We start from the raw sequence: 12145 nt of genomic DNA on the forward strand, positions 1-12145 counted from the left end.
AAATAACATATATTTACTTTTATTTTGAAAAACTACTAATTACAAATTAAACTATTAACACGAATTGACTTCTATTATTTGTAAACTTTATTTTCTGTAGTATTATTTTAAAAATAATTAAGTAATAGAAAATAATTTTAGTAACATTTATTAACTTAAAAACTGAAAATTATTGATTTAACGATCGTATTTGTTATTGTCCATCACAATGTTTATATACTTTAAATTAAAAAAATATATTTTAACAGTACAAATTTATGGCCTGTATTTAGATTATATTTAGTAATATTAAATTAAGTTTAATAACATCTATTTACTTTTAATTTGTAAATTAATTTTTATCGATATTTAAGTAATATTAAACTAACTATATTGAAAAGGCTAATTATAAGATAATATCAAATTATATTAATTAATATTAAATTATCTAAAGAACATATATTTGGTTCATATGATAGAGATACAATTCGTTTCACAGAAATAAAATTAATATGTTAGATTTTTTTATATCAAGTAAAACAATGCAAAACTAGAATTATAGTGAAAAATTTCATAACAGATTCGATTCTTTTTAACTACATAACTATTTTTTTATTTTTTTATCGTAGATAACCCACAGCCGCTACCCTTCGGGTGCGCACTGGTAAACCCTACGGTTCACATGAATTATGAATAATTCTCTATTTATATATTAATTCATTATTTTTAGTCTCGGTCACGTGTTTCGCACGGGTTATCAACTATCTATACTAATAAGCGAAATCATGTTTAGGTCCCAAATCTTGTATTCACTAGAAAATTATATAACTATTTTTAAAATTTTATGTAATAAAATCTCAACTGGCAAAATTTAACTTTTATTCTTTGTAAATTTTATTTTTCGTAAATTTTTATTTGTTGCTGAACATCCAAGCGTCGATTTACTTTAAAATAATCGTATTAGTAAATTAACATGTCAGATTTATATAAATAAATAATTTGGTGTATGCATAATTAGAACTATACGGTGAAATTTTAGAATTACACTTCGATTTTTTTAACTACATATTTTAAAAGTATTTTATATATTATATTTAGATTTGTATTTTACACGGATTATGAGTTTCAGTTTTATGCAAATAATAATGTGATACTATTATTTTTTAATTTCGGGCCCATGCGATATATATAGATAATTAATATATCATATTATCTCGTAAAATATGTAAATATAAAGTTTAAACGGCATGGGCCTATATGGCCACACAATTGTCTGACTTCCACTAACGAATACACAAATATAGAATACATATATTCCGAACATATATAAACAATATTAAAAGTAATTTCTTTTAAAAGGTTGGAAAGAAACCCAAGGAGAAAGTAAGATTTCCGATCTAATGATATATATTGGTGCCCACACACGTACACTCGCTTCCTCACTCTTATTCTTTAGTTCAATTATTCCCTTCGTCCCCCCCTTGTCTTTTCTCTTTCAAATTAAAGCCACAGCTTCTTCAACACATGGAGAGAGGGAAATCAGTTTCAACAAATCAAAGCCATCTTCTATTACTGTAACTTTTGAATTATGTAATATATTTGAACTTATCGGTGTGTTACGAACTTTGTTCTTTTAGCCGATAGTAAGTAAACATTTTGATCATTGGTGTGTTATGAACATTGTTCTTGTTTATAACAGAAGATTCTCTAAACTAGCTAATTGAAATTATAATACGGTACCGGTACCTGTACCTTTTTTGTTATATAAAAACAGCAGTAGATGACAATCCTAATCAATCTGTTATAAGTAATATTAATTTTGAGTAATTATTACAGTACAATACTAAAAAAAACCCATATATTCTGTAGCTCCAATTGATGGTCCCTTTAATCTGCCAAAGCTAGCTGCATCATTTCATCTGTTGATGGCCCAGCATTATTTAACCAGTCGTTTAAAGCCTTGATATCCTTTTGTTTGCTCCTTTTCCTTCATTTGGACCCTTGTACATGAATTGCACGGCTCCAGTACCAATAGTGTCTTCCTATGCCTTATCCTTTACCCTATTTTACTAGGGCTCGTTCGATAAGCATGCATATACAATAAAATTAGTAGCTTGTACTTCAGAAACGCATATTATAATCTGATCAATTCTAATTACTCGAGTATTTAGAGCTCATATTCATCGGAAAGTTCCTCCAAATGTAGGGTTCCAGAAATCAACCGTCGTCTCGTGGGTGACAGGGAAGGTGCTTGAAACTGGGACTAGACATAACCCTCGACTCCGGAGATCTTGTTTTTGCCCTTCCGAGTCCTTTGATTTATCACATTTCTGCATGCATGCAAAGGAAAGTTAATGTTCAAAGAACATCCATATAATTCCAAATATTAGATCTTTTACATTTGAACAGAAGTACTATCATGTAGAAAGCTAATTAATTGAGTATAAATCAATTACATGGCAACAATATATTAAATTACTGAAACCCCATAATTTTGGTCATAAATCCTCATCATTTATCTTTTTCTCTTCCTTTTTCTACAATTTTTTGATGTACCAGACCTTACTTCCGGTTGGGTATTCCTATCTAGGTGCTGGGTATATTTGAGTTGGTTTAAGAAATTTACAAGTAAAAAAAACATAATTCAAAACCCTAAAAAGTATTCTGCATTTTGCTAAGAATACAATTTATTAAATAATCTAAACGTTTTCCACGTATTCTAACTAATAATTAACATGGAAGAAACGAAATAGGAATTCTTTTAGTAAACTAAGTACCTGTTGTTGTTGAATGGGAGCTCCACTTTTCATGTATGCATTACTTAAAACCTGTCAAATTTGCGTTATAATTTTAAGTATTAATTAATATCAATTAGCTCAAGTTAGTATATATTATAAACCATACACACCAATACTAATTTTTTACAATCAGCTAATCATAAACTTATACTCGTTCTGCAAAATTATGAATCATCAAAGTGAACTTGAAAAACTTACACTGACTTGTTCATGGAGGAACTTAATGTATTCAATGGCTTCCGAGAGCACCGATGCCGTATCAGTCTGAAATTATTATTATAACAATAATAATTAATAATTGATGATGATGATACACAATGGAGAAAACTTTTTACAAATTCAGAAATACAATGATAGATCTTTATACTCTAGTGTAAATTAAAGTGAAAGTATGTATTAATGAATGGAAAATTGAGAAGCAAGTTTAATTACCTTTCCAAAAGGTGAGACTAATTGTTGAAGCGCAGTGATTCTGTCCCCCATTTTCTCTTTCCTGGCCTATGAATTTTAATAAACACTAACATAAAATTTGGATATATACATTCAAAAAGGAAACTCAAAAGCTTAGCTAGCGTAAAGCAGGTTGTTTTAACATTTATTTTTAGCAGTTTATATGTAAATGTTTGTACCTTAGCTGGCATAGCTGACGGTGTTTCATTCCTAGGCCTTTTGCTTGATGTCTCACTGCTAGTACTTTTCTGTCAATAACGTACATGTATGTTAATCAACATTAGCTGTATCTCCCTCGCTCCCCTTACGGGACGTCGAGAGTTCGAAACTTATTAAAGATACTAGATAGGTGTGTGCGTGTGTTTAAATAGAAAGCAGAAAAAAGAGATTAGTTCATTAAACCCTAATTAATTAGTTAAATTATAATTTGATACATACAATATTGAATTAAAACACTAGTTAGTTATTTAGTTAGTTACCTTTGGCTTTTCATCAAAAGTTGATGAAGCTGATTGCATTTGCAAAGAAGGAAAAAAGTTTGAGCGTACGTCATGATTTATAATGGGAGCGGCCGTTGATGCATTCCAAAAGGGAGCGTTGTTAGACAAGTGTAACTGGTTTTGAGGTTTGTTATTAGGTGGCCAAGGATTAGGCTGCATAATTAATTGCTGATGATCGTGATCCGATGACGAGGATGAATTCATTCCGTAGCTTGTAGGATAAGAATTGAAGCTGGTCATGGCGGATCGATTATCAAAAGGCGTGGACTGTTGTTGTTGTTGAGGCTGATGATTGATTTCGTATCCTAACAACCCTGGCAACATGGAAGTTGTTGAAGGGTTATTCTGATACTGCATCGATAAAGACGAATCCAAGTGATCAATAGTATTGGGATTCAGATGATGATGATGATGATGTGTGCTGCTCATTAATTGGGAGGGATTTAATGAAGAAAAAACTCCTTCGGAATCTGTTGCTGCTGCTGATGATGAGTACATCATCATTTTCTGTGATCTCGGCGGCCACTGCTGCTCAGCTTGTTGAAAATTTGTAGTGTTTGAACTTAACTGATCATGATCTTCTTGAAGCATCGACCTAAAGCTGGAGTTCTCATCACTTTTTTCGATACCACGACGGCTGTCCATAAGGTAGTTTAGGCATCAAATTTATGATTCGACAATTGAAACCATAAATTTAAACCACAAAAATAAAAATCTCCAGTTCCGTAACTCCTTCACTTAATTCATATAATAATAAAGTTCAAAAGTTTACGGATGTAAGTATTTAAATTTCTGTAATTGAACAACGAAAACTTACAAATGTTGGTTCCAATCCAAGGGTTGAGAAGAGAGTCCTAAGCCCATCAAATGTAAATTAGGATTGTCTTGATGAAGAGGTTGCTTGTGAGAATCTTGGAATAGATTAGCGGAAACGGAGTTAGAAGAATCATTTGTATTAAGAAGTGCGGGTGGTTTCATAACGTCGGCAACTTGTGTCGTCGGCCATGCGTAGGTGGAAGTTGATGACGGAGAAGAACATCTGCTGCTTCTGCTTCGTTGCGACCAAGCTCCACTCCCGATTTGAAACTCTTCATCTCCCATCACTACCAGTGGATTCGATACGATAAAAAATTTCTTATTTCTTGATGGCAGCAAAGATTGTAAGCTCGCTAACTGTGAAGTTGTTGGACTAATTGCTGATTTCAATGAAGGAAGTAGTAGTGTTAAAGGCAATCGATTCGCTGCATCTCCATACTGGACTTGTATTTATATCGAGTGGGGGATGAGTTTCTGAGAGAGAGGAAAGTGATTCACTCGCCTCGGCCAATCAAATCACAGACAAACGTTTTAATTCTCTCTTCTTTAATATTTTTAGGAAAATATAAGGAATACAAAACTGTTTCCAAACTAGTTATAAAATGACATATGTCATACTCTTATTTGTTAAATGAAAATAGATGAGTACATTCATATATTAAAGCATCTATTTACTAATTTTATACCACCAAATTCCATAAGCCTTTAGCATTACTTCTATTTTTATTTATGTCAAAAATATTATGTTTCACTAACATCTTATTCTATTTTTAAAGAAAATAACAAAAATAATTATTTAAAAATCTATTTTATTTGTGATGATATAGATCAAACCATAAAACTTATCTTTTGTCGTGTAAAGAGATTTATTATAAGAGATGTTTTTTCTAAAATGTATAAGCCTAATTATACGAAAAAAAATACTTATCATTTTCCAAAGTACAGACAAAGATTAGATTATTTTTCCAAAAAGAAACTATTTTTAAACATGCTTTTCCAAAAATAGGTCAACAACCATATGACTAATAAATTTTTTTATTTAAAGTTTAACTCAACCATTTTTATTTCAAATTTTTAGGACTTGTCTAGTATACTACTTGTATAAACTTAGAATGTGTTATTTATCGAAATACAAGTAATAAAGAGATAAAAAATATGAGGTTGCTTAGTTGGAGTAAGATGAGTTAATAAAGAGGGAGTACTAATAATCTCAGGAGAGAAACAGAGAATTTGGTTGACTTTTCAGAGAGGTTTGAGTGAGTGAATGAGTGATTGATTGGTGATTAGACAAAGAAAGTAAAGGTGATCCTGAAAATCAGATACCCCTTTGCTTACCTCACTTTTTCTTCTAATCTGATTTAAAATATCAACCTTCCTTTCCCTGTAATAACAGTGATATACCTACATCCTCTCTACATATGCTTGTCTACATTTCTTACTTTCATTCTTATTCCCTTGTTATTATAATTTAATTTACTTCAATTTCAATTTAATCCTGTGATTACTCATCAGTGATTAGTATATTAATCACTACTTTTCTCTTTATTCCTTTCGAAAGCTTGAGCATCCAAATAATAATTGTACAGTAACATCTATGTCTTCTCAGGTAGTACTGTCGTCTGTCCAGTCAATTATATCAAATGACAATATAAGACAGATCATTGATCCTTATTTGGTGCAACCTAGAGCTCTACTTTTGTTCTCCAGTTATGCTAATTTAAAGGTATATACTTTTCTTATTATTTACTTTTGAACATGTTTTATTTGTTGTTACTAGTTCATATTATGTCCCTGTAATTTGAATTAAAGAAATAATTTTTAAATTTTTTTTTATTTTAATTGTTCATTTGATGTAACTTGACCATGTAGAGTGACAGATATACTGTAAAAGTTTTACTACGATCATTGCATATAGTATCAGACATGCTTGGCAAAGTTCATGATCACAAACATAATAAAGAAGAAGATCTAATTGCAGTACTCCAGCTATATTTCTCTAACTCAGAAAGAATAAAAAGGTGTGCAGTCTCTTCTCTCCAGTGGTTTGTTCAATCTAGGCCCAGACACATATGTGTGCATTGACGGAATCAGTCAGCCTTGACTAACCTTCGAAAATTGGCAAGATAATTTTTTTTTAAAAAAGATCAGCGGAAATAATTCAGTTGGGGATATTCCATTGTGTACACAAGGTTTGACAAACTTTGGACAACTTGTAAAATACGTAACGTACAGTGATTGAAGTTAATTTCATGGGCAATTTACAACCAGAATTAGTATTTCAGAAAAGCCACCATCTGAGTTACATAGAATGAGCTCCTGATGATGGAGGTTAAAAAAAGAACAGCATGTGCATCAAAGTGAACTACATACACACGGAATTCTAAAACCATCATTTACCAACCCAACTTGGGCCTAGAAGCAGCCCTCTATTTGTAGGACCACAACTCCATTACCCCATCTTTATAATTTTCCTCATCAGTTATAGCTAAACACAGTGTCTCCGACTCAATCTGCAGGGTTTTATTTACCGACAATATATATGCATGTTTTAGACATGATAATCCTATAATCAGGGTACTAATGAAGCCCGATAATCGCAAATGCATATAAACTTTGTATGTGGTTAGTCTCAATACCCAATCATTAGGAGGATGGGAAAATATATTCTAATTGTTGGTTATTCCCCAAACACACAAGACATAACAATATATCCTCGATTTTGCAATACTTGATGGCTAGGCATTACTGATGAGAGAATATTAAGATGCTGGACCTGCATGGCGGCATGCAATCTACTGATTTTATGAACCAGACAGTACAATGCCTCTCCTTTAGTCTTGGATCACTAATTTTACTTACTAATAATTGAACAATAACATGAAAATATTTTACTCGGGCAGCTAGCCATCGATTTTACCTATAATTTCAATTTTAAATGTAGTAAATGATCATGTTTCTTTTATAAAATTTGGTCAGCAAGGCCCTAGCTTGATCAATATGTGTTTGAACATGAGGTTCAAATCACAAACACACACATCAAAGGAGGAGTACATTGTTAACCATACAAGAAAGTGACATAAAACAAAATAACCGAAATAATTTAACATCATGTTATGTGTACGTGTGAAACCAAGAAGGACAAGTCAGCCTATTTTCCACCACCAAAGGAACAAAATGATCATACTTGTAGCTAGTAGATGCATGTTTAGTACTCCCTCCGTCCCTCTCAAATGTTTACATTTGGGTGGGGGCGGAGTTTAAGAAAAATAATAAAGTAGTGGAGAAAAGTTGAAAAAATGAGTAAAGTAGTGGGACCGATTAATATTATATGTATAAAGTGAGTATAGTGGATGAAAGTAATGGATGTAGTTAATTTAAAAATTATAAAAACTTTACTATTTTTAGAAAATTTTGAAATGTAAACAATTGGAAGGGACATCCCAAAAAAGAAAGTGTAAATAAATTGGAGGGAGTACTAATTAACAAGACTTGCATTAAGTCAATTAATTAAGTAATTAAAAAGACATTACCAGCTTGGACGGAGAGATGGCGGCAGCCAGCAGTCTTTCATAGAATTCAAGCGCCCTCCTAATCTATCCATTCAATGTATTTTAAGTTCCTGAATATTTCAATTAAGTGGATATTTCGAGAAAAAATTTATCAAACTGATGACAATTTCTTAATATGCGGAATATTTTAAAAATAAATATTTAAAAGAGGACAGAGGGAGTATCAAAATTGATAGTTTAAAATATTATAAAAATAATATATAAAATAAAGGATATTATTCTTGAAGTTGTTTATTAGCTAGTGAGTAGAGGTAGAGAATATTTATGTAATTTAACGGTTGAGAGAAGAAAAAGAAAAAGGTAAAAATGTGACAGTCAACTAGAGGGTCCTACACGGCATGCGGGTACAAAAGGGGTCCCACATTTTATAAGAGTCAGAGCCATGAGAATGACCCAGCAGCAGCTTTCGTTTCTTACTTCTATTCATTCCCCTCTTTTGAATTCCTGTGTCAATCATTTCGTATTTTCCCAATGTTTTGTGTTTTAATGCGCCTTGCTGACGCAATATATAATCTTCTTCAAGTTGTTGGAGAACCAACTTAACCGCCAACAGTTACGGCTGTGTTTAACTGTCAACGGTCAGCTACTCACTCCCTTGAACATGATGATCAGCTTACGAGGTTGGCACCTCCTTTTCACATTAATTGCCAGGTACTCTTATCAAGTACTCCCATAAACATATTCTTAAATAGTGTCCGCAAGTAAATTATATATAAAAGGTACGTTCATGATTACATTTTAAATACTAAAAATTTAATATTTTTTTTTTGAAACAAAAAGAAATTCCATTAAACCATTGAATCATACATGAGAGTCTCCAATACTATCAATGGAGGAGATGTGAGAATATTTTGGCAATTCGACAAACAAGGTATTCTAGCCATGACATGTGCTGCTTTATTTGCCTGTCTTTTAACAAAAGAAACAGAATAATCTAGTCTAGACCTGAGAATTTGTTTGCACTCGTCAATTAGGTGACCAATCTCAAGATAATTTGAATCAGCACGTTGAACAGCTTGGACTGTGAGAAGCGAGTCAGATTCGATGAGCACATTTTGGTAAGGCAAAGACTTGATCCAACATAAACCTTCATAAAGAGCAGTTATTTCAGCCTCCAAGACACTGCCTGCACCCGAGATACAAGCAACACGACCCAGAAGAAAATTACCCTCATGATCTCGAATAAGCATATCAGTAGAAAAATCATTTGCTCCAACAGAAATAGAGGCATCCACATTTAGTTTTACACTACCAGTAGGAGGTGGCAACCATTTTTGAATCACATGCTCAGTTCTGGGAATAGAAACTACCTGCATAGCTGATCTCTTTTTCTTCGCATTACGCCATTCAAGAAGAGAATTAGAACTCCAGTCTATGGCTACATTATGATTAACTGATTTATTTTCCCACACTTTTTTATTTCGAAAAAACCAAATGCCCCACAAAACTCTGGCAATTCTTGTAACCTCAGTGGAGTTGGCATGGTTGATCTGATGCACAAGCCATTCTGAAACATCCTCCACGCTACTCATGTCATATGCATCCCCTGTATACTCCCAACATTTTCTAGCAAAAGAATTGCTGAAAAATACATGCAGCAGCTCTTCAGTATCACCTTCACATAAAGGGCAAATAATAGGTAATACAACTCCTTTTGAAGCTAACCTTGTCCGAATAGGTTTTTACATTTTCCAGTCAAGATCAATACAAAAATATCACATAATATTTTATTGTGTATCCATGCACACATGCTTGAAAATTTAATTATAAAATCACAATTCATATTTTTTACCTCTCAAACATCAAATTAATTCGGGCAACTTTTTGATGTGATCATTTTTAGATGTTCAAGATTTTCAACCCTTACATTCCCATTGTACGGATTAACTTGGAAGGTCATAATTTTAAAAAATTAACATGTTATATCTTATGAATTTGAAGATTACAATCAATTTTTAAATACAAGATAACCTCTATACACTAATATTCTTGAAACCAAGATTTTTGTTTATTATATGGAGGTTATTTTTAAATGAAGGTTAATATGTAATTTTTTAATTTTAAAATTATTTAAAATTATTTAAATAATGAATTTTATTTTACTAGCTAGATAAATATCAGTAAATTTATCTAACATTTCAAAGGTGTATGCTTAACTAAAGAAAAAATCATTGCATGAATTAGATCAGAAGTGCAAGGTGATAATTGAGAGGATAATAGTGTAGAAATGAAAAAAGAATTTGAATCAAGAAGTTCAAAAGATGCAAAAAATGGGATTTTTTAATACAACAAGATGATAATTGTGATAATCAATTATTATGGACAAGCAAACCTAAAGATACAATGTTGATCCTACGACCAAGTCATTGTCACAATAAACTTTAAAAAATAGTTTAAGTTTTATGAAATATTTAAGTAAGAAGATTATATTTGTTGGATATGTATATACTTAGTAAATTTTTAGTAATTATTTTTATATAGAGAAAAATTAATAAAAAATGAACTTTAAAAATTATGAAACCTTAAAATGTAGAGTTTATTCTTAATCATAATTCGCCTAATTTGGTACTATAATTTTTTATTATAATATAGATGTTATTACTATATAGAGTATTATTATACAAAGGTTCTACTATACAATAGAACTATGGTAAATACATAGGTGGCCCTAGCAACAAGGCAGCAAGACTAGCTATTAGGTCCCTTTAGACCCACAAATTTATCGTGTCCTATACTTTCATATCGTGTATATTCGTATTTCGTATATTTGAAAATTAAATCCAAAACCAAACTATTTAGGATTCGTGTAATATTGTATTTCTGTACTTTTATTTCGTGTCATGTTTTCGTGTAAAATTAAAAAATAATATAAATTTAATAAATTAATTAAATAAATAAAAATATAAGGTTTTATGATGAAATTTTTACAAAACATACGAAACATATATATTTAGACCATATTTATATACAATGTTATAAAATCGAGTATTATTTTGAAAACAAATATGCATATATTGATTATAAATATACATATATTCATAATGGATATTTTTAATTATAATATTTATTTATGTCGGGTACTTCGTGCCGTATCGTGTATCCAAAGGGCAAATACAAAACGACATTAAATCTCGGTCGTGTAGTTTCGTATTCGTATATTTTCACATGATGTACTAAAAGGCAAATAAAAATACTAAATTTTCGTATTATTTTGTATAAATTATATTTTGTGTGAAATTATTCGGTCCAGTCCCCTCCAGTTAAAGACCCCAAAAATTTGAATTCCTTCTTTCATTTGTTATTTGCATTAAGAAAATAATTTAGCAAGACATCTAGTTTTTTAGAAATATTTTATGGTCTTACAGTACATACATAAATGTTGAATGTTTCCTGTCTGAAATAAATGAATTGTCAATTTGAGACTAATACATCACTCCAACGTCATCATGAGGTGCAGAAGCTGACAAACAAAACGGGACCAGATAAAATAAATAAAATAAAGAAACAAAAGTATTAAACAAAAAGTGAGAAATGACCCCAGCTCACCTCTTACAGAGACCACTGTGTGTATATAGTATACAAATGTACTCACAAACATTCTGGTGACTACTAGTACACAAGTTGACCTACCAAGGGGAGAGAGATGGTCCAAATGAGTCGCAATATTCTTTCCAGGTGAAAGATTTAAAATAGAAACAAGGGCATGTAAATGGTTTTATTGGTCCACTCATTTTTATTTGTTTATTTAATATTCAATTAAAAATTCATTTATTTAATTGTCCTTCTTTTTGTTAGTCAATTGAACGTGCTACTATAATCATATCACATTCCCCATCATCTTTAGTTGAAAGTCAATCGGAACATAGAGTACAACATGGTCCTAATGTACCGCGTTAAATTCTGGTTGGTTTTATATTTTACTCCGGATATGACATTCAACAAACATGATACATACATCCCACTTTATATATACATATTTTTCACTTCAAATATTACAGACTTTATATTTATATTTAAGCTCTACAACTGAGTT

The 12145-nt window shown here is 31.1% G+C and overlaps 2 protein-coding genes across 4 annotated transcripts; both read right to left on the reverse strand.

Annotated features, from left to right (window-relative positions):
* Positions 1-1760: 1760 nt before the first annotated feature.
* LOC141721260 (uncharacterized) lies at positions 1761-5066 on the reverse strand. Of its 3 annotated transcripts, none has more exons than XM_074524086.1 (7): positions 4545-5066; positions 3707-4364; positions 3407-3475; positions 3210-3275; positions 2982-3041; positions 2757-2807; positions 1761-2309 (listed from the first exon to the last, which is right to left on the reverse strand). In XM_074524086.1, exons 1-7 carry the CDS (start codon positions 4826-4828, stop codon positions 2160-2162), a joined length of 1338 nt encoding a protein of 445 aa, XP_074380187.1. In that variant the 5' UTR covers positions 4829-5066; the 3' UTR covers positions 1761-2159. The 3 variants fall into 3 exon arrangements, with proteins under 3 accessions (XP_074380187.1, XP_074380186.1, XP_074380188.1); XM_074524085.1 differs by having other exon boundaries at positions 2976-3041; positions 4545-5065; XM_074524087.1 differs by lacking the exon at positions 2757-2807 and having other exon boundaries at positions 2976-3041.
* Positions 5067-8900: 3834 nt separating this feature from the next.
* LOC141719855 (uncharacterized) lies at positions 8901-9644 on the reverse strand. Its single transcript, XM_074522221.1, has one exon. It carries the CDS (start codon positions 9642-9644, stop codon positions 8901-8903), a length of 744 nt encoding a protein of 247 aa, XP_074378322.1.
* Between the last annotated feature and the right edge of the window lie 2501 nt (positions 9645-12145).

This window comes from Apium graveolens, chromosome 4, assembly GCF_009905375.1.
Source record: "Apium graveolens cultivar Ventura chromosome 4, ASM990537v1, whole genome shotgun sequence".
Taxonomy (NCBI): Eukaryota; Viridiplantae; Streptophyta; class Magnoliopsida; order Apiales; family Apiaceae; genus Apium; species Apium graveolens.

What these genes read in the sequence shown, in the direction of transcription:
- LOC141721260 (XM_074524085.1), bottom strand. Translation starts at nt 4,828, where the DNA reads ATGGGAGATGAAGAGTTTCAAATCGGGAGTGGAGCTTGGTCGCAACGA. An exon ending in CTTTTGATGAAAAGCCAAAG is followed by an intron (nt 3,476 to 3,706) that starts GTAACTAACTAA and finishes CGTTATTGACAG; the next exon opens with AAAAGTACTAGCAGTGAGAC. An exon ending in TAGTCTCACCTTTTGGAAAG is followed by an intron (nt 3,042 to 3,209) that starts GTAATTAAACTT and finishes TAATAATTTCAG; the next exon opens with ACTGATACGGCATCGGTGCT.
- LOC141719855 (XM_074522221.1), bottom strand. Translation starts at nt 9,644, where the DNA reads ATGAGTAGCGTGGAGGATGTTTCAGAATGGCTTGTGCATCAGATCAAC.